This window comes from Rhipicephalus sanguineus, chromosome 10 (genome assembly GCF_013339695.2).
Source record: "Rhipicephalus sanguineus isolate Rsan-2018 chromosome 10, BIME_Rsan_1.4, whole genome shotgun sequence".
In the NCBI taxonomy this organism is placed as follows: domain Eukaryota; kingdom Metazoa; phylum Arthropoda; class Arachnida; order Ixodida; family Ixodidae; genus Rhipicephalus; species Rhipicephalus sanguineus.
Genome location: NC_051185.1, coordinates 87754052 through 87781191, shown reverse-complemented (window position 1 = coordinate 87781191; position 27140 = coordinate 87754052). Strand labels below are relative to the sequence as shown.

Genomic DNA, 27140 nt, shown 5'->3' with positions numbered 1-27140 from the left:
CTAGCAGAAGCTGCCTGCGTCGGCGTTGTTTCTCGCTTGCGAGGGCGCGCTTTCGTTTGTTGCGAGCTGGTAGTTGAGCGTGCATCGTAGAAGGAGCGCTCACATAGTCAACGCGCGCCGTTCGCTCCCTCTCGCCAGAGGGCTAGCGCCTGCTCTTACGCTCAATCAAATGAACCATCACGACAGCTGACGATGAAGCACACTGACACATGGAGACCTTAAGGTGCTTCGTCCCTAAAACGTACCAGTATCACGTGGGGGTACTGGAACGGCGCTGGTTTTTGCAATACGGTGGGCACATTCAAACAGGCCCACGTACACCTACCTCACGGCATGTTGAAATGCATGTTGAACGTCATTCGACACTACTAAGGCTTTTGCCTGATATTATTTTCACACAAAATGGTGCATTACTTTAATTTTGCAAGAGCAGGCATACAGTGCAGAGTAACTTTCTGTCATTTCGTAAAACCATAACTAGATGTCTTGATCTGGCCTTCTCCGTATTCCAACTGTAATGTCTTCTGCTGTCAGGACGCCGAGTCCTTTCTTAATGGTCAGTGGAACCTGCAAGGTGTCAAAGCACGCAGACATGCATTTTTGCGTCCTTCACTATCCAAAGAATATTCAATCTGCACTCCTCGTGACTATGTTTCTCCAGTACAACGTTTGTTATTTCGTTTACGGTGTTCAACGCACCAAAGCGACTCAAGCTGTGAGAGACGCCATTAAGAAGGGCTCCGGATATATTCGACCACGTGGCGTTCCTTAACCTGCGCTGACATCGAACAGCACACGGTCCTCTAGCATTCCGCTTCCATGGGAATGCGACCTGCGGGCGGGTTCGAACCCACGCCTTTTGGTTTAGTATCAAAGCGCAGTCATCACTTAGCTATATCCAGGCGGCCTACCAGTGAAAAAAATTATGTCATTAGCTACATAGCAAAGTTTTTTTTTTCGTTTTTCAGAGAACTCGCGGCGCCATTCGAATTACAACAGTAATGTTGAAACCAGCCCCACTTCGAGTTACCGACAAGCAATGACGCAGTGACTGTGCATGCTAAGAATATTTTTCGTAACCTTAGTGAAATGCTTGCGTGAGGGAAATAGTGTACCCTTACCTTCGTTTTGCCGGTGCGAATGAACTGAACGCTGTGCAGAGAATGAAGCAGGCATAGCTTGACGGACTGAAGAGCGAAGCGCATTCCAATGCAGTTACGTGGCCCAGCACCGAAAGGAAGGTAAGTGTACGGCTCAATGGATTCGACGTTCTCATCGCTGAATCTGAGGAAGAAAGAAAAACGAGCACGTAAAACAGCAGCAGTTTTCCTGTAGTAAGGACGGAGTGCATAAGAAATGCTTTGAAGCTTTCAACCAAAATGCACGACAGTAATTATCGGTGAGATATGGCCTTAGTCTCAGAATGCTGCGGTTGTTTTATCGGTGCGCCGACTACTGCCAGCAGGACGAAGCTTGTAAGGCAAGCTCTATCAAGCCAGTTAACCAGGATCCTCGCAGTATTATGCGTGCGTGCATGGGTAGGTAACGTATGCATGGGAGGTAACGCAGAAGATAAGCTGCTGAAGCAAAAGAACGAGACGGTTTTACCAGTTGTGTTATTTTCTTTATTACTACGCAGATGCTTTGTGCGAATGAGCGTATTACATATTTGCTGCATGGTCTGAGTGGCGAATGATTTGGTACTTGCCATTTGCGTATCCAGGAGAGTGTTTTCTTTGGGAGGGGGGGGGGGGGAGGGTGTTCAAACCCCCTAAACCGAAATTTCTAAATTTTCTATCTGCGTACATATGCACGCAGACATACAAACACACGCAATAACATACATGAATGGTGGTGGAACCAGACCCGAAAAAAGTTTATGGCTATGCTCTCGGTACTTGCCGTTCAGGTTTGAAGCTCTCAGGGTCGGGGAACAGCTCCGGGTCGTGATGCATTGCGTAAACCGGAATGAAAATAGAGCACTCTTTTGGAAGTTTGATTCCGGTGTCACCAAGTACGTAGTCTTCGTATGCTGACCGCTCAAGCCTGAGGCATAGGAAGAGCAAAGTTACGAAGTCTGGAAAACTGGGCCAGCTTGTACACATAATGAATGTAAGAACAGCGCAACAGACATGGACTGGCGAATAACGCATACACTCGCAGCAGCGAAGTATTCCAGCATATTGATGAAGCTGAATTTGTGACTGTATATTGGCAAGTAAACGCGACATTCTCGCTGCACAAGCGAGAACAAGCTATCATCAGCAGGCAAAGCAAGTGGCGTTAAATAATTTCTGAGCATTATCGAGGACTTATGACTGTGGCCATAACTATACGCGACTGCAGAGTTACGCCTGGGAATATGACAGGCGCGTGCATTTGAAGGCAATGGGAGGAGAACATATGTTTTATAATGACCCTCTTATTTGAAGGTTTCTGTGTTATGTAATTATTCGAGTAATGTTTTCTTGTTCCTATTGTTATATTTCCACGCGGGTGCATTTTTAAAATTTTTGTGTTACCGACGTCCTGCGCAGGCCGCAGTAGAGTGTATGGGAAGCTTCCCAATTGTTTTAGAATGCACTGATAAGATAACGCCCGTGACGAGAACAGTTGAGTTCGTTCTGGAACTAACCCCCGTATACTTAAACATGAGACGACTCAAACTCGGTCTTTCACTTGGCCAAATTGAACATAGAGCTACCGCTCGACTGTAACTGGTTTAGCGGTTCTCAAAAATTGCTGTCTATTATCGCTCACGTACAGTGACCATCTCTGTCGATGGGCGGCGCCGCCCTCGACTTTCTCGAGTGGACAAAATGCGTTGAGTTAGGGGCATTCTGGATTACGGGAGCAAGAAGGCCACGCTCTGAGAAAAAAAAAGGACCGTTTGACTTTTTTTTAGGAGCTGGCTCACCAGGTTCTTAAGCTGGGGCAATGTCCCGCGCCGTAAGCGTAACCTTAGTTCCAGAGGCGACCGCTACAGGCGCAGCTCGCGCGAAAGAGAAGTCTTCTTCCTCTTGTTCTTCGAGCGCCTTGATGATGATATTAACGCAGACAAAACCACATTTCCTCGATTTCCTCGACCACGCGTTCGGCCACAGCTGCAAGGTCTGCGACCGCTTGTGGTTCGACAATAACCTGTCCACAATCGTTACTATAACAACGTGTGACGTCTTTATATGACAGTAGAGGAATTGTACGGAGCATTCGCGGTTTACCCGATTATCTCCGAGCCAGCTCCTCAATCATCATTCACTTCGTGGATATTGCTTGATTTTTTTTTTTGCGAGTCCGGATTTGCTACGTATATGACTCTCAAAAAACACGTGAACTGTGCTTGGAGATCATCATACTCCTTTCCGAGAGTCGCAGGACTCAAAAGGAGTTAACGTGTCTCTTTAAAGAGAGCTATTCACGTGGCAATTCAGGACTCTAGAAAAAGTGTATCACATACTCCTTTTTTTCTTTGACCAGCACATGCAATAATGCTGGATAGTTTGACAAGAGATTTATAAAAGCCGTCGAACTTCACGGACGGCTAGATTATTCGACGGTGACCATCCGAAATACTCGTTATGATTGTATTTGGAGCGTTACTTCCATGTACAGCGAGTCCTACATAAATTTCTGGGCACAAATTCACTAGATAAAGAGCTTTGTCTTTAACCGCCTGACTGGCGCCTTTGCCTTCACATGAACTTGAAAATTCAATGTTTAATAACTTGTGCGAGTTAAGAAATATATATTTCATTCGGGAACCATTCAATCGTTACGTATTTTTACTTGTACCTATAAGGGACAATGTATTTTTAGAATAACAGAGAGCTGAGCTAGTTGGTAAGTATTAATTCTAAAAAGACAGGGCATGCAAACACGGACACAAGAAAGAAGTCAGGACACCAGACAAGCAATCGTGTGTGGTGTCTTGACTTCTTTCTTGTGTCCGTGTTTAAAGGCCTTGTCTTTTTAGAAGGAAATGTATGCTGTTATGTTCCACCTGTTCAGGAACCAAGGAGGTACCGGCTCTGTACTTGTGCACCAGCGCCCCGTGAATTGTGTAAATCAGAAAAAAAATGAATGTGAATAATGAAAAATGAATATTGCAATCACTGATGCTTTTTGGCATTACTCATCGTTTGTTAAATTTTTTTTCTTGCATTTATTTGTGTGTATGAAGTAGTTAAAAGGCTGTAATTGCATCGAGGCGTAAACGTGTGAGTAACTGACAAAGAACGCATATTTCGTGCTATTTCGTTTCACGATTTTTGCGCGTAAAGGTGTTAAAGTTATTAAGCCACCTCAGCTTCCTAGTTCGGCTTCAAAAAGACAAATGGACCACGAAACGTTTGATCTCTCACAACAATTTCACCAGCTCACCTTGTTGCCGGTGGATATAACCTTAACGTTTCCGATACCACGCAGTGCAGGTACTTCAACTTGGAGATGACATCTAGGCTGGGCTCGGGACCCTGTGCCAAAGATGAATATATAGAATCCGTAGCTGCGCCACTAACAGAAGAACACTCTAGATAAGTCGTGTAGGGCGTGCAGCGAAAAACATTCATTCGTTACGGGCCCAGAAAAGGTATTTACACAGAAGTGATCTTTGGAATCTGGCTCGCTATGCCTTATAATATGTACCGCTGTAGACTACCTACCTGGTATTGCAGACATTGAATTCTCGCAAGAAAACGCGATGTGATATGGCTCTGAGTTTTACTGAAGGTTAACCTTATAATATACCGGATGTTTTTTTAGGCAGTATAAATTTTCCCTAGAAGTCGTGACAGTCAGGCTACTGTGTTTTTGGCACAGGAAGTGTACGTCGAGCGAGAATACTTCGCCGGAGCTGAAAAGACATTGAAGTTGGTAATTGAGGAAATCTTGTTCATTAACTTTTTGTTATTTATTCCGGGCTAAGTGCAATAACACCGCAATATCCACCTTTTCTTTGTCTGCTAAGCATAAAGCATACGGGCATCCAGTGAGGCGCTCCTTGTTGTAGAAAGGCAAAAGAGTTTTGTGCACCTGTTTAAAATTTAAGACATTGATAAGCGCTACAGATCTCACGCAAAGAATAAGCGGTCTACTTGTGTATTTTTTTTAAAGCTTGGTATAATATTTATTGGCCTACTAGGCCTGGGTGGACGATTGGCTCTGACCGTCGAACTTCACTTGCTGTGTTTTCTAAGCAGGTTCTGTTTCGATGCGCCTTTCTTAAAATTTCATCACACCCGCCACAGTGTTCTAGTGGTTATAGTACTCGACTGCTGACCCGACGGTGGCGGGATCGAATCCCGGCCGCGGCCGCCGCGTTTTCAATGGAGGCGAAAATGCTTGAGGTCCGTGTACTTAGATTTAGGTGCGCGTTAAAGAATCTCAGCTGGTCGAAATTACCAAAGTCCTCCGCTACGGCGTCCCTCATAATCATATAATTGTTTTGGGACGTTAAACCTCTACAATTATTGTTAAAATTTCGTCACTTCATTGTTCGCGAAGATCCGGTGCGACATACCATAGTGGACGCGTTTCCTGCACGGCGGGCGCCGTCCTCTTCGATATCGCCATTAAAAGTGGGGGTCGGGGGGGGGGGGTATTAAAATTACGTGCAACTACTGTGATTTCGAAAAAAATGGGTATGCCATAAATTGTCACGAACTGCGACTTTCCCTTATAACGAATTGCCCTGAATACAATAATTAGACAGTTAGTTATTGTGTTGTGTTAATTAGTCTAATTAATGTCATGTTGCAAAGTACTTCCGCCATGACGTAGAGCTCGTGTACGAAAACGACAGGCACCTGACTGTCATAATATTACGATAGAAAAAAAACATGTAGTGTCTAACAAAGAGCACCATGTATAAGGAAAAGGTCGCCGCAGAACTAGCAGAAGAAGCGATCCCTCAAACTTTAACGCGTCCTCAAAAGCCCCCGATAGTTCAGGTAAACTCAAGGAAAAAGCTCAATCGTTCGTTAATTCAGAAGGTTTACTCGGAAGGTTTCTTACAAATGTAAAAAGTAACGTTGGCCTCTTGAATGGGTACAAGGCAGATAAACCTGACCAGACAATTAGCTCATTGTGCCAAACTTTTCCACTTCGTTGCTGTTATTAGGCATTAAAACCGGTACTTGGTGATACGGAGGCCCAAAAGAAACGTAATTATTGATCTAACACCGAAATCCCCAAATGAGACGATTCCCAAACGAGCGTTCCCAAATGAGACGCCAAAGAGTTACAAATGTACTTGCATTAGCCTCAATGCAATCGTCCACTTCTTTTCGGAGCTTTTCTTGGACGTCTGGGTTAAGTGCAAGGAGGTAAGCAGTGAAGGCTATCGTTGAGGAAGTAGTCTCCTGGCCGGCCAGGAAGAAGAGCACACACTGCGCCATGGCTTCGAGTTCACTCAGACCTTCAAGGACGCAGACATGTGCCATGTTCTTATACGCAATGTTTGAAGGAATATATTCACAGTGTGTTGTTTAGCATGCAAAGTACTTTAAACTTTCTGATGTTTCATCGTTCGCAGGTTCTCACCTGCGAACGATTAAGCCGCGGGTTTTAGAGGAAAGCGAGACGCTCAAAGTTACAATAAATTAATGAGACAAAACAAAAATTCTAATTAGGTAATTTAAGATGGTGCATACCGTGCCTAAAATACTTGCGTGATTTTTTAGAGGTACGACCAACGAGTCCCACTTTTACCGCACTCCCGCAGACTCATGCTACTTGTTTATTCAGAGTGTGCGTTGCTATGGTATTAAAGAGAGCGTCCGAGAGGCTCATAGCACGTGGGAAGCGGTAAAATGTTACGTGAATGCATCACGGCGTATAGTTGTATTTGGCCAAAGCTCAAAGTATTGTTCAGTCCGAAAAATATCCGGGCGCAGCTTTTCAAGTATGGTGAATATGGCCTGGTGAGCTTGAATAACTTTATGTAAAAATATTACGAAGGCAATGTCACGACAAGTGCGCAGTGGCTGGTAAGATAGACAGAGTGTAGATATACATACACTTTGTCTGCGCAGTGTAATTGAGAGGTATAAACGAATTAGCTTTGCACTATTCAAAGATATTTGAGAACCTTCAGCAAGGTATATTTCATGCCATGACTTGATAGTACGAAAAAAAAAAGGAATTTTTCGAGGGGCTCCTTTCTTTGTTAAAAACAACCATTGAAACAGACAGCCAATCAAGCCAAAGAAAGCATAGGGCACGTTATATATTTTTAAAAATCTGCAGCCTAATGATATTGACCTAATATGAAAGGAATTAATGTGGATGAAAATTCACCAGTGTTTGCACATGTTTTGAACTTACTTGCTTATGGAAATAAACTTCAAACAAAACCTTTTAGTCTGTAGCAACTGAACCCACAACCTTCAAATAACGTGCCCTATGACCTAATATCAAATGTAAGAATGTAACTCCAGCTGACTTTAAAGGACCCCTGACACCAAATTTGGAAACTCGAGATCCTTGTGTTGTTTGATAGTACTGTATGCGGGGGCACTTCTGACCGATTATGAGTGAAGAGCGTTGCCTTTAAGATATTTTAATTTGCTTTTAAAGTAAAACCTGAGTGCTCATCTGAAGTTTGAGCTCCTATCAACATAACCACTAGTATGATGTAGACGTAGGCCCCTTGTGACATTGCAGAGGTAAAGCAAGTATTGTTGATGTCATAGACAGAAAAAAATCACACCATCTCCCGCTAAAGGGGACCTGAGGCGATGCGAAACAGCGTTTCGGCATGTAGAGCCCGCGTTTCAGAGCGGGAGTGGAGAGGGGAGGGGAGAGAGGCAAAAGGGAGAGGGGAAGTGGAGAAGATGAGGGCGAGAGGGAAAGTGGAGAGGGGGAGGGGAGAGAGAAGAGGTGGAGAGAGAGGGAAAGTGGAGAGGGTGGGAGGTGTGTGGAGAGGGCTTGCGCATGCGCAGTAAGGGTGGTCATGCCGCACACCACCACTACCGGATTGAACTCCGCTATAAGATGCTTCACATCTTTATGGGCGGTGCACTGTGGTATATTGCGAAGCATGTTTGCTCTTTGCTCCTGCCACCTTCTCCTTCTTCGGTACGTGTCGGCAGGCAGCGTGAACTCTCCGTGTGTGTGTTCTCCAACTGGCAGTTTAACAAGCGCGTGGCTGACGTCACCCAATACTGAGTTCACGTGATCACGCGTGCCCCGAGGCGCGACAGCCGCGGCGCGGCGCTAGTTTCTTATCCTCTTTCGGCGGGCGTTTTGAACCTACCGTAAAAATGACCATAATTAACGCTGCTAGGATTAATTAGACATCACGTAGGAGCATTTACTGTGTCATTCCGTGATTACAAGACATAGACCTACTTAGTACAACATAAATGTCACAAACAAAAATCGGCAGTCAGGGGTCCTTTAAACAAACGTGATGCAATCCAGTCAGTACTCAACAGAGGAGAAGCATTTATGGAAACGAGAAGTATTGCAGATTGAGGTGGCTTTAATGAGGTTTTCCTTCAATTAACGATACATTTCTTTGCTTTGTAAAAGTTATTTGGTTGGATAAATTTCGCTCGTGAAACTGTTCCCCGTAAAAGGAGACACAAGTTTCAATCTTGATTTTTTAATAATTGTTGAGGTTTCTGCGTCACAAAACCACAATATAGCCTCTATTTCTTTACCTATCGACATTCCCATACGTGCATTTTAAGGACAGTCTTTTCTCTTGAGACAGATAATCGCCATTAATTAACGCAGTAAAGGTCTGCTGCAGTGGCCAACAAACACGCAGTCCCTCGTATAGCCTCATTTATTTACTTTGTTTATACCGCCACACACGCTTCCTTCTTTCTATGCCCCGCCACGGTGGTCTAGTGGTTATGGCACTCGACTGCTGACCCGAAGGTCGCGGGATCGAATCCCGGCCGCGGCGGCTGCATTTTCGGTGGAGGCGAAAATGTTTGAGGCCCGTGTACTTAGATTTAGGTGCACGTTAAAGAACCCCAGGTGGTCGAAATTTCCGGAGCCCTCCACTACGGCGTCTCTCATAATCATATGGTGGTTTTGGGACGTTAAACCCCAGATATTATTATATTATCCTTCTTTCTATGTTTTATGTTAGCAGCCCATTACACGTGTAGCGGCTGCCTTGCGCAAACCGCGCCACAATGTCTGAGAACGTTCGAGATTATTATAGGATCGTCTGTTAGGCTTGAGCGCGCAAACGCAAACAGCTGCGTTCATTCTCGAACTAACGCGGCCACCAGCGACAAGGCTCGAATGTTCGAAGGCCGAAGCTCTGTTCGCCGCTATCAGTGTAGAGTGTGTATTGTTGTAGTTTGACTTTCCATTTCACCGGCCACATGTTCGGCCAAATAAAGAGTTGCATCTTGAACATGCCGACTGCTGCCTTCGTCAATGTCACGACCCCGTGAGAATATTATTTAACAGTACTACCAATCCCTTGAGGTGTTATAGCAGTGAAGGCACAAGAAAAGCAATATTTGCTTGCACAAAATCATTCATGGTTGACATTATACATTACTATTAGAAAAACGCAATATTAAAACAATTTTAGTAACAACAAAATTATCCGCGAGGTTATCACTGAAAACAACTACAAAAAAATTTGCAGTGGCTTAGCTCGACCACGCCAGGATATACGTAGCGTTAGCAAAGGTTTACTGATTATTCTTAGCTTTCCAGGTGGTCTAGGATTATTAGCCTTCTTCTGTTTATTCTTCGTACGCTGAAGCGCTAATTGCCAGGCAACTACTTCGCGATCCCACGAGATAAGCTTCTCGGCTCTTCTGCGCCGTTGAGCAGCATTTGTGCTCTCCTTCTCCATGGCGTTACCCACCTGCAAACGCCAGTCAGAGGCGCTATCAATCGGCTCCAGCGCAGTGTCAGACGGCGACTGCACAGCGAAGGCGAATAGCTGCGCGCGCGCTGGCGCCGGTGTGTCTGCCATGGCTACGGCGCCACTCCTCCGAACACGCAGACCAGCAGCGGTGAGTGGCGCGCGGCGGTGTCGGAGAGCGCGGAGAGCGCGGAGAGCGGTAAGCCAGCTGTGTGACATCACTGAACCTCGCCCATGCGCAGCACGGTTCATGAGGACGCACGCGAAGTCGGCTCCGGCTAGGCAAGTGTAGCTAACGCTACAAAAAAAAAATATTGGCCGCGTATCTGTGTGCTACGCTGCAAATGTCGTCGAAAGACGGTAGTCTTCTGCCGGCCGTTTCTGCGCCGTTTCAGCGCAGCCTAGGAAACACTATATGTATTTTCTAGTAAAGGAACACATCACCTAATACTTACGTATTGATGTTGCGCCTCAGATATGCGTAATATTTGCTTTTTGATCGACAATGTTCACAAGTATTAACGCAGCTACCAGTTCAAGATGGCTGGGCATTCAGCAAGTACTCAAACTTTGGCGGGGTGGCTGAATCGTGTGACAGACAGACAGACGGACAGACCAAAATTTCGGCGTTTAAATATCCCTAGAAAGACTATCGTCTTTAAAAATAAGGTATACATTTGTGACATGGCGTAGGATCAGCAACTGCACAATAATATTACAAGAACACACTAATTAAATAACTTTAATAACAGCAAATTAATCCGAAAATATGTGACTAAAACAATGAAATCATAAAAATAAAAGAGGAAAGGTGTGCATTTGTAACATGACATAGACTACTCGTTTAGCGAGTTTATTGATTTTGCAACGAAGTTATTGCTCTTTGTGAAGCAAGCAATTCATTTTCAATCGCACTTGTAAACATGTGCAAGGTTTCTGTGGTCTAGCACGTTTTAAGGCTTTTAAGATTTTAACATGTTTAACGTTTCATTAAAACATGTTTTACTGAATCGTGGTTGTAAGACAACTGCGATTCATTTGAATCGCAGTTGCAAACGTACACATGTTTAAATGTAAAGATTCTAATCGCGTATTGCAGTACAGCAGTCATCGATACTTAGCGGAAGCTTTAAGCAAGTAAGAAGATAAAACGTCCTAAAGAGCGTGATTACGGTGGTAATGGTATGTGCAGTGGTTATGGTGCTCGGCTGCTGACCCTTAGGCGCAGAAATTTCAGCTAGTTGGTGGCGATTGAAGATATACATCCTAACAAGCGCGAAACAAGGAATCACACAAGGAATAGATACGTCAGTAGACTTTCAGTTGATATCTAGCGCCCGTTTTATTCACGTGTCTCTTCCGCGTGTGGCTATTGTCTTGCGCTTACTAAGATGTATAAGTACTGCTGATGACCCAAAAGGCGTGTGTTGATCCCCTCCTCGGCGGTTGCATGTTCTATAGAGGGGAAAGTACTAGAGGGTCGTGCACTTGCATTTACGTGCGCGATAATGAACCTCAAGTGGCGGAAATTTCGTGAGCTTTCCACTACGGCGTGGCTCACAATCATATCGTTGTTGTGGGGCGTAAAACCCCACAAGGTATTATTAATAATGCTTGACGAAGAGCTCCTCATGAAGAAAAGCTGCGTTTCATCATATATAGGAAAACGGTATACGCTTCTAAAAACTGTTTATTTGTCGACGTTTCGATCGGAGACCGATCATCATCGGGATCTTCATCAGGATACATCATGATGAAGATCGGTCTCCGATCGAAACGTCGACAAATAAACAGTTTTTTAGAAGCGTATACCTTTTTCCTAATTATTTTACGGCAACCGAAGACAGACTGTTCATAATCTACGTACTATATATATATATATATATATATATATATATTGTTAAGGTGTTTAATAGACAGCACTCAACGACAATGAGTAATGGCGACAGTCACGGCAAGGCACGAACTCCCTGCGCGAGCGGCGTTCTTTTTCAAGCAACCAAAGAGGACGACCCACTAGAAGGCGCTGGAGAGGGTAACCCATTACCATGTCCCAAGGCTTCTCTACAATATATATATATATATATATATATATATATATATATATATATATATATATATATATATAGGCAGGCTTATAAGGAACTGCTATTGCTTACACGTATTTGTGTGGAAACATTGCTAAAGGGGACAATACGAATAATGCTTACGTACGTTTACTACTGGTTGGTGAAGTCAGCTTAGTTTCGGAACCAATGTCAAAAAGCTTGTCGTCTGGCTCCGCTAAACCTTCATCGCTCGCAGCCAGGCTACCATCCTGAGCATCCATCATGAGCTGCAAGAAATCGTCTTGACGCTAAAAAAACAAAAGAAAAACGATGTTGTTACAACATGTGCGGCCAGTATCATACTACTCATCACCATCATAATCACCACCCCCATTATCACAATCAGCCCACCTTTATTTCCACTGCAAGACGAATGCCTTTCTCAATGTGCTCCAATTTACCACGCCTTGAGCGAGCCGATTGGATTCCGCGGATGTATCTTTTTTTTAAATCACACACCTTAATCTTAATCACAACTCCGAATCCTATTTTGTCTTCAGCTGTGTTTGCCATACTTGGGTACCTAATCTGCTGCTGACCATTGACGACCGCTTACCTTTCCCAAGATTTACGTGGCCTGCCCAGCAAATTTTTTTTCTAAATGTGAGCTGAAGTATCCAGTATACCTGCATGTTCTTATGTTCATTATGCAGCTCTGCTTTCTTTATGTCTCATAATGTCACGCTCGGCGCCTATCAATTCCGCGTTTGATCACACGGTGCGTAATCTCTGAATTCTTCTCGAGTTTCACTCTTATGCTCGAAGTTTCTGGCGCATAAGTTGGTAGTGGCAATATAGAATGGTTCCACACTTTACTTTAGCGACAGCAGTAAGTTCGCGTGATTTGGGAATATCTGCGATATGTGCTCCAGCGTATCCTTTATTCGTTTTTTATTTTAATACCTTCAATGCCAACAGGCGTTACAGAGAGAGTGGAAGTTAAAAAAAAACAATGCATATTTCTTAGCGGCTATAGTTAAAACAATAATCTTCAACACTGAATTTAAATGCAGAAACGCTTGGAGGGCTGACGATGGATGTGGGCAGGTGTTTGCATTCTTTGGCTCTCTTCGGCATGAAAGAATCGGAAAACGATTACGTACGACAACAAGGGACTTCAACTTTATGGCGATGATTAGTACGGTCAGACAAATCAGATGGCTCACAAAGAAGTTCATTTTCCAGGTGTGGGTTATGAAAAATTTTATGAAACATTGATAATATAAACGAGACGCTTGCCCATGACGAGACAGATTAGGTAGTTGCAGAGTGGGTTTCATGGATGATATACTTCGGCGTATTTTCTTTACATGATAAGATTTCCGCATTGATAAGCGGCATTTACACATACAACATTCTACTGAGTGTAGGGAACAGATTTGTGTCAAAGGCTTACAGCGACAGTGACATTTTTATTGACAACCTCTGTCGTTTCTTTTGTACTACGCAATATCTGCGATGACCTTCTGCAGCGAATTATCAGTTGTCTATAGCGCTGTGTCCTTACGCCTTGTTTTGTCCTGTGTTTTTGTTTTCTTTACGCAAAGCCTCAGGATATGCCCTGTGATGAGGTGTGCCACTTCGTTTTGAAGAATGTGGCAAAAAATAAAAGCTTTCGATGAAGAAGAACAATACCTAGGTCTTGGCTATGCAGACAATGTTAACACAGTCTTTCAGCAAGTTACGGAAATCATCATCATCATCACAATCATCATCATCAGCCTGTCTACGCCCACTGCTGGGCAAACGCCTCTCCCATGTTCCGCCAATAAGCCCGGTTCTGTGCTTCCTGCTGCCACGTTATACCTACAAACTTCTTAATCTCATCTACCCACCTAATTTTCTGTCTCCCCCACACGCGTTTGCCATCTCTTGGAATCCAGTCAGCTACCCACTTACCCTTAATGACCACCGGTTATCCTGCTGACGTGCTACGTGCCCGGGCCATATCCATTTCTTCTTCTTGATTTCAACTATGATATCCTTAACCCCCCTTTGTTCCCTGATCCACTTTGCTCTCTTCCTGTCTATTAAGGTTACATCTATAATTTTCCTATCATGAGAGTGAAATAACTAGAAGAATAAGGACGGGATGGGGCTCATTAGGCAAGCATTATAAAATCATGAATGGTAGTGTACCACTATACCTCAAGAGGAAGGTATATAACAGCTGCATCTTAGCGGTACTCACCTACGGAGCAGAAACCTGGAGACTTACAAAGAGAGTTCAACCTAAATTGAGGACGACGCATCGAGCAATGGAAAGTTATGGAAATACGGTCGGCAAATACCGTAAGGCCGTACGGTAGCGCTCTTCCTTTCCCGCCGATTGTGCTTTTGCCGGTGAAAGCACCCAAACACCACAAAAGCTTTTTCAAAAATTACTGTGGGGTTGTCACGACTCATTGTTGCCGGTCAGCCTACGCATTGTTAATGAGGAACCTGTCGTTCGGGGGTCGCACTGTCACTGCACAACGAGCTGGAAAGGAGAAGTGTGATCATAATGCCTTACCGTACTTGCGTACCGTATTTCTGTAACTTTCCAAAATACGCTAATGTTAACGAAATTACTAAAAGGACATACATACGTGGTCATTCTGACGTCTCTCGTTTATGATGCGCTGACAAACATTTCTGAAGTACTCAAACTCGTCACCTTTTGCCGTTTTAAAGCTGAACATTTTCACCAGTCCAGGAAAAAGCACTGCAAAAGGTAGAGGAATCACTAGCCATTTCATAATAATCATTCTTGCGTGACAGGGAATAAAATCCATAGATCTGATATGTGCTCTATTTTATCGTGTAATTCTCAGAACTTCCAGATGCAAAACAAAATCACACGATCTCCCGCTAAAGGGGACCATGAGGCGATGCGAAGCAGTGTTTCGGCATGTAGAGCCCGCGTTTAAGAGGTGGAGTGGTGAGTGGGAAAGGGGAGAGGGGAAGTGGAGAGGGGAAATGAAGAGGGGAAAGGGAAATGGGTAGGGGGAGGGGAGAGGGGAAAGCGGAGGGGGATATGGGAGGGAGATGATGAGTGGAGAGGGGGTGAGAAAGGGACATGAGAGGGGGAAAGGGAAGGGGAGAGGTGATATGGAGAGGGAAAGGGGAGAGAGGGAGTGGAGAGGGGAAGTGGAAAAGGTTTGCGCATGCGCAGTAAGGGTGGTCACGCCGCACACCACCACCACCACCGGATTGAACTCCGCCATAAGATGCTTCACATCTAAAATGCGCGAAGTATAATTTTTGTGTTGACTTTCTTTACTGCAGCATATCGCCAGTTCATTTGATTGTCGGCGTTTGTGTATCCTTGTTCATTTCGCTTGTGCCCGTGTTTGCACGTCTTAACCTCTTTTATGGTGAATCCTTACCATATAGTTTTCTGTTGTTCGAAGCGAAAGCTTTTCCGCAAAAAAAAGAAAGTTGCAGAAATTGCAGAATAAGACAGGTGCATAATTTGGATTGATTGTGCAGACAATGTGGTACACAAAACACCTACCTTGTCTCCTTTATGTTCACTACAATGTTCACGATTATGTTAGAGAACATTCTACCATAATCGGGCATTAATGTAATGTACGACGGAGATGTACGTACATAGTTCATCTCATTATTTTCCTCTTCTTTTATTCGTTCTACTTTTCCTTGTTTTTGTGTTTATTCAACACTACTCTCACGCTGATGGGACAACCGGCTCTAATGTAGCCAACCTTCCCATGGTTTTTCATATATGGATAAAATAATAAAAAATGTTTAATAGGGTACCATCTATTAACTACTTGCTCTATAGTCTGCCAAATTACTGCAAAGATGAATTGCTTTATATCGTCTCGTACAGTTTATTATATGCACACTGTGCCAGAAAAAGTAACTTTAATGATAGAAAAATGCTTCGGCTCCTGTGTGGGCATGTTCTGAGAATACCGGTTTACGTTGACATGCACTTCCGCCTGAAATTTTACAGTTCAGCTAGCATACATGGTTCAACGGCCTGGATGGAACCTTTTTCCTTTTCCGCGATGTTCTACGCCGTGCACCAGCACTTATTACTGCTGGCATGCTTTCGAATTCAGGTTTTTTTTTGCTGCAAGCATTTCGGGATGCGCTAGCATTTTTGCGGATCACTGTGACGAAACTATTCTTCAAGGTGATCTTCACGCAATAAAAAACGCCAGGCCTGCGCTGAAACCGCAGCAAAGTCACAGCGAAAGCTGGAAGAGCGGCGTTTCTAGAGCCCGTTGTAAGCTCTCTTGGGGCTACAATACAAGTAGACTGGAAAGGTACCCACTACGCCATAAATCACAATTTTTGTGAAGTTGGGAAGCACCTACTAAGCCATTATTCGTCATTCTGCGGAGAAGCTAGGCACCAGCTACACGTATGTAAGGCATTGTGTGGAAGCTCTAAACGGCCCACCAGTTATGTAATTTGCATTGGGTGACGCCCGCTCGCTATTTCCCTCTCCCGTCATGCTGTATAACATACGTTGATGTGAGAGAGACGGGGGCGGTGCGAAGAACTTTACTGAGACCCAGAGGAAATGGATCATGCGCTTATGGGCTTCCTTGGCAACCAATACAAATGCACTTGCGAGGAACCCACTACGCTATAAATCATTGTAATTTTACTGACATCCAGAGAAATGGATCATGCGCTTATAGGCTTCCTTGGCAACCAATACAAGTGCACTTGCGAGGAACCCACTACGCTGTAAATCATTGTAATTTTGGAGAAGTAGGGCAGCAGGCACTGTGCCATTTTTCGTCATTTTACGGACAGCCGTGGTACCTGCTAAACGCATGTAAGGCGTTATGCGCACTTTGTTGATGCTGTGCCTGATGACGACGAAGAATTATGGCAGAGATCTTTGTAATGGGTTGGAAGCATTTCACAACCTACTCGTTGCGCAATTCGCATTGTGTGACGCCTGGTTACAGAATTCGCGTTGTGCGACGCTTGGTGCTTATTTTACTCTTCTACCACGCTATATTGCATATGCTAATGTGGTTCCTTCCCGACATGAAGCCTGTATAGGGCCTTTTTTCAAAGCAGTTTCAAGCACCGGCATGGCTCAAAGGGTGAATACTGGGCTCCCACGCAGAGGGCCCAGGTTCGAACCTCGTTCCATCCTGGAATTTTTTTCTTATTTCGTTTTTTTTTTCTTATTTCGAGCGATACTGGTTACGGACACCGGCGGCGGCGGCGGCGGCGGACAACTACGGCGCCAAAAACGGCCGGTATAATGATCTCATAATAGCTTTCGCTGTAATACACGGTGTCCAACACACTTGATGACTCTTAATACAGCTAAAACACACTTATTGTGATTTACAACACGCAACCACCGGATACTGACTTCTTACGTATTAAATACCAACATAATTTAACTTACAACTTTATTTGAGTACCTTGGTGTTCACTTACGCTCTGATCTTACGTGACACGATCACATCCGCCTGACGTTGGCATCAGCTACCCGCTCATTAGGTGTTAGAATGAGAATAAGAAATGCTTTTATTTTCCAACGAAATAGTTTGGGGTCCTTCAGGCGAACATCTGCGCTACACAACTTGAAAATGCCTGAAGGCACTCACACGGAAGCAGAAAAACTACAATCAGCATATATACATACATTAAACATATGTGCATTATAATACACGATTTCAACGAAACTAAAAAAAGTGCAACATGTATAGAAAGAAATGTCACATAAACACATATTATTTACAAACAAAATTGAAATCTATAACATTTAGTCAGTGGAAATGTCGAAGGTCATTGTTATACATCAGAATGGTGGTATTTATCGCACTCAAGAAAAGTGCAACAGTAAACGCGGCTATGATACAAAATATGATGATACACTATGTAATGAAACGCTGAGCGGGAAATAAATATTACGAAAATAATGCGAAATATAAGAACGGTTTCGTTTATGTTATGTGTGTTCATTCAGACTTACAAAAGTACTGTCTAATTAGTTTGCAAGTCAGAGTACTTAGAGGAAATCTTTCCCTTTCCAATTTATTTACCAACGAGGGTATGCCATGTCTTTGCGGCCGCATGAGATCGTTTGTGCGCCTGTGTCGTACCGACCACCTGTATTTGCTACGACCGCGCGAGTCACTTTTTTGTGTTCAGACGTGACGCATGTTTTAAGAAGGTTTTAAAATTGTCGGAGCCGAAACAGAATGAGGTACGTAAGATTTGTTGCGCGTTATAAATTATATTTTTGAAAAACGTTGCGCAAACGCAACCTCAGGCACTCTCCAGATAATCGCCGTCGGCAACCATACATCACATTAATACAACCTACCACCGAGTACGCATCCGCTGTCTGGGATGACACCCACATCTATATCACCCATGAAATGAAATATCTACAAAACCGTGCAGTCTGTTTCATCTTTTTCTGATTACGCACCCTATACTAGCATTTCAGCACTAAAAACTTGCGCTGAGCTTGACGACTTATCTCATCGCCGCGGAAATTCCTGCCTTTCGCTACTTCGCAACCTTTAGCATCATCCACACCCGCACCGCATCTTTGAAACACCGACAGCTATCTTTCAACGCACTGACCATATCTTCAAGATAAAACGTATAAGCTGCCAAAAAATACCCATCACGTACTCTATTTAACGTTTTTTCGTATGTTGTTCAGCGTATATATTTCCTGTTGTGACCATTTGTTAATGATTGACTTGACCATTGTACCCGCTGATTCTTATTATTTATTTATTTGTCAACTGAAAACGTGTGTAACTTCCGTTCAGGACTTGGTTTTACTTATTTTCCTTGTATACTGTATGTTTGGTACCCCTAGATTATGGTATCTTAGTAAATTTTCTTTTTTTCCTCTGATATTCATTTCCTCAATGTATCTTGTCTTTTTCTCTTTCATTTTTGTCTGTAGCTTGATTTTGTTATATGGTATAATCTTGTCTTACATTGCGTAAACAAATATCGAATTGTTTCATGTGTCGGTTCCCCTTTGGGGACATTTAGGGGTATTATGAAATAAATAAATAAATAAATAAATAAATAAATAAATAAATAAATAAATAAATAAATAAATAAATAAATAAATAAATAAATAAAAGCAGTTATGAACATTCTTTTCGATCACTGATGGAAGCTACGAAATAAGAGTCTAAGGTGCAAAGGTACTCTATCTTCTTTCTTTTGTAGTTTAACCCTTGCGCCCCACACCTTTAATATTCAACTGTGTACCGACTAGCACTATATAGTACGCAACTAATGCTACGAAAAATCATTCAAGACGGGGTGTCGCTGAAGCCAAAGCTTCGACGAGTGGTCTTGTCTTTTTCAAGTGGTCCTGTCTTCTTCAAGGTTGTTGCCTCCAAGAAGAGAAGAACACTTGTTGAATTAAAAATTGGCTCCAGCGACATCCCCTCTTCAATGATTCTTCATCACTTCAAGTGTCCATCTTCCCCTGAACTGCTACAAAAGCTAGGCATACCTGCAATAAGCAGCCTCAAAGATATTCTTGCGGAAAAGGCTTTGCTGGCTTGCGTCACAAACTCGTTGGTGGCATCCGTGTGAGAATCGAGCGTTGTGCCGAACGCGCACCTTGCGATCACGTCGAGTGAATAGTGTCCGAAGAACCTGTCATAGAATGTAACAACGCGAAAAGGACCCTGAAACATTTTCCGTATATGGTTGCAAAACACCTCCGTTCTTTAGTGAAGGCAGCTCTGAACATTTGAGCGAAATGATATTGCGCTTCCCGCCGCATAGAACTTCGTGTAAAAAAACAGCGAAAAATTGCTTGCTATTTGCTCAGAAAACTACGCAGCAGGCGGAAGCATGAACGTAGGCGAGACATATATCTGGTAAATTTAATGAGCACTGCTTGAACATACGGAGGTCCCAGCCCACGTCGGGCAGGTACGGCGGCCACACGTGGGGTGTCGACACTTGTCGACGCCTCGCCTTTATATAGCAGTAATAGCAGTAATAGCAGCCAATGTGGTCAAAGAAAATGGAAAGAAAACGTGCAATGCAGTGAAGTGCGGCAACGTAGCTTTTGAGGCACGCGTTATCCGACTGCTATTATGACGATCCCTTAAATGCCGCATAAAGGCTAAAATTGATGTCAGCACGAGTGAGGCAAGAAATCATCATCACGCGTACACGTCACCATATGAAGTCATCATAGCCTCACACATCGCCGAACTTATAACACTTACATGACCTCACATGATGACGTCATCACATGACATCGTCGCGTGGTCAAAGGGGGCTCGATCCCGTAGGCTGTGTAAAACCAGGCGAGGTGCAGAAATGCAATGCCTCCGATCCTGGAGGCTGTGCAAAACCACGTTTATGCAGAAAGCTTTCGAAAGGTGGGGGAGGATTAGTACATCGACTGAGCCGTAAAAGTAGACGATGGCTTTTGCCTTCGAGATGTCTTAGGCGAATGCATATGGCACCCTGTGTGTTGTGTTCTACTGCCGCGTTGTTTCGCTTGCAGCGTGCTGGTGGTGTTGAAAGAAAGAAATTAAGCGTGAATGCCGCGGTATTGCTCCGCTGACACATAACGGATTCGAAACATATCGCAGTAGGAACTTCGTAATCCAACAGACTACCATAATAAAGCAATTCTATGACAACTTCGAAGGGTGCTCCAGAGCCCCTTTATGGGGTAAACACACAATTAATACCACTGTGTTCAAATATGTGTAACAGTCCTCATGAAAGTTTTATTCGGAAAAATTCTGCATTGGTGTTTCGTAATCGTTACAGCTACTATGTGTATATATTGTAACGAAAATTACAGAACAGCTGTGCAGTTTGCACAAGACAACAAAACGAAGTCCTCGACTTGGTTTCAGGTTAACTGCATAAAACGAAACCCTTAGAAAACTAATTTCTTTTTCAACAATTTCTCGGCATTTACGGATAGTTCAAAAACAAGCTCAGAAGCGTTGCTTATAATTTTTTTATTCAGAGAGAGAATAAGAATAAAAGAAAGGCGGGGAGTTTAACCAGGGCTGAGCCCGGTAGGCTACCCGGCACAGGGGAAGGGGGGAGGTGGAAGGAAAGTTAGAGAGGAGGAAAGAAAAGTCATTCTTTCAGCCGACGTAAGAGTTACGCGTTTGACACCACAAACGGCGAATCAGTCCGGTATCCTTGAGGAAACGCAACAATGCTTTCGTTGCCTTTCGGAACTGTGATGTATGTCCTGATGTCACTTATGGACAAAATAAGAACTTTTTCGAGGGGCTCATTTCTTTTTTTTTTCCACACAACCAAATGAATGTAACAGGCAACTAAACTATTCAAATGATAGGAAATTCGAAGGTAATCCGATGGTTGTTGGTTCGAATCCCACCAACGGAAAGGATGCTACTTCGTCCATTTTATTTCTCTTCAAATTGTAATAATAATATCTGGGGTTTAACGTCCCAAAACCACAATATGATTATGAGAGACGCCGTAGTGGAGGGCTCCGGAAATTTCGACCACCTGGGGTTCTTTAACGTGCACCTAAATCTAAGTACACGGGCCTCAAACATTTTCGCCTCCATCGAAAATGCAGCCGCCGCGGCCGGGATTCGATCCCGCGACCTTCGGTCTCTTCAAATTGTCATAATTATTATACTACAGGTAAAAGACTAAGGGATACCCCTATGCTTTACTTGGTCTAATTATCTGTTGTCCGCCTCGTTGGTGCAGTGGTTACGGTACTCGGCTGCTGACCAGAAGACAGCGGGTTCGAAACCGCCCGCGGCGGTGACATTTATATGGCGGCGATATGCCAGAGGCTCGTGTACTGTGCGATGTCAGTCCACGTTAAAAAACACCAGACCGTCGATATTTCCGGAGCCCTCTTCGACGGTGTGCCTCATAATGATATCGTGATTTCGGCACTGAAAACCGGATAGATTATGATTAATACTAATTGTATGTTGTATTCATTTGGTTGATGTGGCTTATGTGGCTTTTAAAGAGCGGAGCCAGGCACTTTCTGCTGAGGTTCCTGCGGCGTTGTGTAAGGAGTGTTTTGTTCACACCAAACTGTTAAGAAAATTTGCGTGTTTTCCGCCGCAGCCGGCAGTCTATCCCATGACCTTGTCATAAGTAGTTCAGAACGGCAATGTACTGTGAATCGCCGCATCAGGATTAAGTTGGTGCTCGAGTGCACACTCACCTTTTGACATCGATGTCTTCCTTTCTCTGTGCAACTTCTTTGAGATGCTCACACGTGATTCTCGCGCAATCCTGAATCAACGCATTCATCTGGAAAACACCAGACGAACACCGCGTCCACATTATTTCATATCGGTTTTGTGAGCAGTGGAGCGTGTTCCTTGCGAAACAGCCCTTTGCAATATGCTTGAGTGTGCGATCGCGCATGATTTTCTCATTTTTATGAGTGTAGTTTAAGTGAAGATGTGTTCATCTAGAAATTTTTCATGAGTGCGGTTTTGATGTGCAGATTTCTCTGTTAAAAAAATTAGACGACCTATGTCGTAATGGCAGAGAAAGTGGTGATATCAACTGGTGATATCGTGAGTTAAATGGCATATGATTATCAAGGACATCTGGCGTTGTCGCGTTCGCTGCAATTCAACCGCGTTGGCAGAATAGAACCCTGTATTACATGTTAGTACAGGTGTCCACATGCTTGTCTAGAACGCCGGAGCGTCGGGCTCGGGACTGCACGGGTGACATCTGAAGATAACCCGTGGTTTGAGATTGGCCACATCTGAGCATGCGCGGCCCGCAATGAAGCACCTGCCTTGCATGTTCTCTCGTTGTTTATCGCCGCGGTTGCAACGATTCTTTTGGCCGTCAGAAGCGTACATTGTCTGTGGTGTAGTGCTGCACGCACACATAAAAAAAAGAAAAAAGAAGGAAAAGAAAAAAAGCGCGGAGACTCGCCCGGCTTCGCACCCGATGCAACCTTTGCCGCAAGAAAGACGATCCTCAGTTAGCGGTGACATTATGTAAGTCCATCGCAGATATATGGCGCATTATCTTTTTTTTTTTTCGTTGCGACATGAGTATTAAGATAATGTCGTGATGACATCAACAGCGCTTTGGGTGTCCAAAGCCTTTGATGTGTCTAGGCGACAAACATGGAAAGAAAATGCAAGGCAGGTGCGTTATAGGGTCCGCGCCCGTTCATATGTGGCCTATCTCAAACCGCACGTTGTCTCTAGATGTCGCCCATGCAGCCCCAAGGCCGACGCTCCGGCATTCTAGACAAGCGCGCTGACCTCTGTACAAACAGAAGTGAGCGCTTTATCTATAGCAACTTTGTGTACAAGGACAAGATTGGCAGGATGAACCTCAAGGGTCTAGATGTCAAAGACCCTACACAATAAAAAAGCTACGCGCACTCACTTATCTTTCGTGGCCAAACTAGAGGGGCAGGGTGCCCGATATGCTTACACGAAGAGCGGCAACACAAGATTTACGGGTCAACAAATGTCGACAAATACCTATATTCTGAAACTTTAGAGTTGATGTTGCTTCAACATCTAACGAGAGTATGTGTTACGCAGTGCATGTTCAATATCATGAGATCCAGTAAAAAATCTTGTGGAGGTATATTTGGGAAGAGCTTAAAAGGAAATATTCAAATAACGGAGAAGCCTACATTCGGTTACGTCTCAGCCGCTGCCTGAAAGACACCATACTACTTGAAAACAATGCTGAGGTAATTCCTACTGTATATACAAGCAACATCACTCTACTTGTCAAGCAACATAAATGCTGCACAAGTGCTAACGTATACATAAGTACATACGTATTTAGGTACCCGGCCTACATAAAGTCGTAGTGCAATTTCTGAAAGCATCTGCTTTCTAAGGTACACCCCTGAGCAAAAGTACACGGACAATTGCCGTCCGTATACCTTTGCCGTCTGCACCGCGTAGTGGCGAGCCGCCTGCTTTCGAGAGTATTTCTCTGACGAATTCCGTCAGAGTCATGCTCTCGACAGCTATTCCGGCAAAGGAATGCTCTCGACAGCAGACGGCTCGCGACAAAACGGCGTAGGCAGCGATTTCGGCTCACGCTTCCGTCGTCCGCATACTTTTTCTCATGGGTGTGCCTTTGAACTTATACAATAGAGCTCTTCTGAACCAAAATTTGCTGAGAGAGCTACTTTCCATCTCTTTCTTTGTGACAAGTTTCCCGCACCTAGCATTATTCTGTGTTTTTCTATAAGAGACAAAACCTTTTGCCATTGGTCGCACTTGGCTTACTACGGGATTATTGTCTGCCAGTGGGCGCCAGAAGAATTTTTCGGAATACGAAAATTATGCGAACGCCTCGCGGATTTTCGCGCACATCTATAGTTGTGTCCCTATGTAAATGTTGTCCTTGCGCACCAGCTAGCACCTCTGGGTACGTGTAGTACAGCAGGCTATTGCTCCGCGACAGCCGGGCTTGGTCGTGCACTCTACTCCTACCCTTGTCCTGGCGGACAAGTTTGCTATGAATAAAGTGCCTTGTTCTGTTCGCACTAACATGAAATAGAGGGTTCCATTCTGTCAACGTGGTTGCCTTGCCGTGAATGCGACAACCTGCAACTCGTCTAGATAATCATGTGGCATATAAATCATATTACTAATTTGGCACCCATTACAACATATGTCGCAATAAAGATGTAGCTTTGCAAATTACTACGCCTTTAGAAAAATGTGAAAAGCGCCACCGGCAAGAAATAGTGAAACAGGATGACTTGCCCAGCTGGCTATATTATCACAGTTTGTTTCCTAAATACCAGTTTTGACATCGTAAAGACAACACTTGCCTTCTCTCCTCTCAGAGTCTGTTGTAGCTCACGCCGTTCATTTGCTTTTAAGGTAAAAGGACACGGCTGTTCACATGAACATCGCCAGTTATTTGCAATGTACTCTTCCTCAGCCAATCTCTTTCCGATTGCTGTATAGCCTCCGTGCTCTATCGCAAGTATTTTTACATCTGTAGTGTCTCTTCATCCCCATTTCTCCTTATATCTATCTGGTTGTAACACCTTCTGGATGATTACACCGTGAGAACATGAAGTTTTACAAGCACCAATATGACAACAGAGCTTCGTGCTTTCAACGTCTGGGCGCAAAAGCACACGCCTTATCTCGAGAAGGATCAGCAGACGGCTCATACCTTTGTAGTGGCTGCTTTCTCACCACTTAGCTTTCGTGGAAGCGATAGACAACACGAAGGTCGTTTCGCTTGCTGCAGCTACAGCGTTTTCTTACGAGAACATTTCGCTGAGTTATGCCGGGTCGGAAGCTAATAGAATTAGCTGCTACCATCGCTTCGTATAAAATTCCACTCTGTCGCCACAGGATTCATGGCTTCGCCATTGCGGTGAAACTGTGACGCTATTGTATGCATCAACGCAGAACTAATGTCAAAGCTGCCTCAATGTCTGTCATGGCATCTGCAAATATCACATCGATGATTTAGACTAAACATCATCTTCAAGAAAAGCCACTTTTACCAGAATGGAGAGACAGCAGGTTCCAGTTGTGACAACTGCGACACCATTCAGTATTTATAGTATATCTTGCTTAAGTGTCTCCCTTATTAGGACAAGTGTCAGCAATAAAAAGAGAGCCGGCAAATCTTCGAAGGAGGCCCATTTACTTTGACGAGGTTGTTGGGTCCCTTTCTTTACAAATTGAAATAACGCTGAATACTTTAGTGCTTACGCAACTCCTAGCAATGAGTTTTTTCTGCAACCTAAGGGTTCCAGAAGCAAGAGTGTGCGCACATTCGCATGCGGCTCATTACTTACGTCTTTTGCATTACCGCAACCAGTCCATGTCTTCATAAGCTAAGACTGCTATGCTATCACGATATATATATATATATATATATATATATATATATATTCGAAACCGCAGCAGGCTGTTTCTGTTCTAAGTTTCACTGTTTTTTATATAAGATACTTCACCAAGCTAGAATTAATTACAGCTGGTATGCAGGCGTAGAGTGCCAAGCTGTAATGACTGCAGCGGGACCCTCGGATAAAAGGAAGACTGGTAGATACCATACAGGATAAAACAGTACAAATTAAGGGGTGAAATAGGGCGGAAAAGAAATAATGCAGAGAACGAAACCACAACATGCTAACAGCATGCTAACAGCATGGTCGATCAACCAAATATACACTAGTAGTGGTACCATTAGGACTTTGCAGATGGGTAATGACTGGAGCGCATGTAACAGCCGTTTTGCGTTTTGTGACATACCTTGCGCAGTTTCCCAGTCGAGAATGCCGGACTGGAAGCGGGGCGGATTGTTCGCCAGCGCTCCGCCGCTGCCATAACCATCATGTTGTCCAACAGGGCGTTCGATGTGCGTCGCAGCTGCGGAGGAAATCACGCCATATCCACGAAGTGAATGATGATTGAGGAGCTGGCTCGGAGATAATCGGATAAACCGTTAATGCCTCGTACAATTCCTTTACTTTCATATAAAGACGTCACACGTTGGTATATTAGCGACTGTGATCAGGTTGTTGTCGAACCACAAGCGGTCGCAGACCTTGCAGCTGTGGCCGAACGTGTGGTCGAAGAAATCGCGCTTGAAGCGCGCGTCGGCACCACCAACTTCAGGTAGCGACCGCTTTCGGCACTTGGCAGCTGCATCTCGCGCCCGTACCTCTTTGAGGTTCTCTTGCCGCGCTTCCGCGCTGCTTCGGCTTCGCGGGCTTGTATCTCGGGGTCCGCACGACGCTGACATCTCTCTGTGGCCTCGGGAGCTCTCACCGCAGGGTCTTGGCGGCAAGCCCGCGTTGCTGCTGCCTTGCGAGCCCTCCGCTCCGCCGCCTTGTCTTCTTCATACACGTTATTAGTATCGAAGCGCACTGCCGGAGTGGAGCGATCGCCGCATGCTACAGTTGGCTATGCTATATGTGGTTTTGCCTGCGTTATTTTCATCATCAAGCTCTCGAAGAACAAGACAAAGAAGACTTCTCGTTCGCGCGAGCGTGTGCCCGTAGCGGTCGCCTCTGGAACTAAGGTTAAACTTACGGCGCGGGATTTTGCCCCAGCTTAAGAACCTGGCGAGCCAGCTCCTAAAACAGTTGACGTGGACGTATAGCTGGATGTCTACTCTAAGCATACATTCACGTGAGGCAATTACTTGCAAGCGCTCTGCGCTTTGGCGTGGCTAAAATGTTCACCGGGTTGGGGTTGGTAAGC

At 44.3% G+C, this 27140-nt stretch overlaps 1 protein-coding gene across 1 annotated transcript in view; it reads right to left on the bottom strand.

Moving 5' to 3' along the window:
- Positions 1 to 383: 383 nt before the first annotated feature.
- The window catches only part of LOC119372212 (cytochrome P450 3A24), a 49081-nt gene continuing 22324 nt past the window's right edge, over positions 384 to 27140 (bottom strand). Inside the window, exons 5-14 of the mRNA XM_037642689.2 lie at positions 26187 to 26303; positions 22124 to 22212; positions 19430 to 19575; positions 14538 to 14653; positions 12056 to 12197; positions 6255 to 6415; positions 4381 to 4472; positions 1903 to 2046; positions 1122 to 1284; positions 384 to 567 (exon numbers count right to left, since the gene is read on the bottom strand). Coding sequence (XP_037498617.1) covers positions 478 to 567; positions 1122 to 1284; positions 1903 to 2046; positions 4381 to 4472; positions 6255 to 6415; positions 12056 to 12197; positions 14538 to 14653; positions 19430 to 19575; positions 22124 to 22212; positions 26187 to 26303 — 1260 coding nt within the window. The 3' untranslated portion in view covers positions 384 to 477. The remainder of the gene's footprint in view (positions 568 to 1121; positions 1285 to 1902; positions 2047 to 4380; positions 4473 to 6254; positions 6416 to 12055; positions 12198 to 14537; positions 14654 to 19429; positions 19576 to 22123; positions 22213 to 26186; positions 26304 to 27140) is intronic.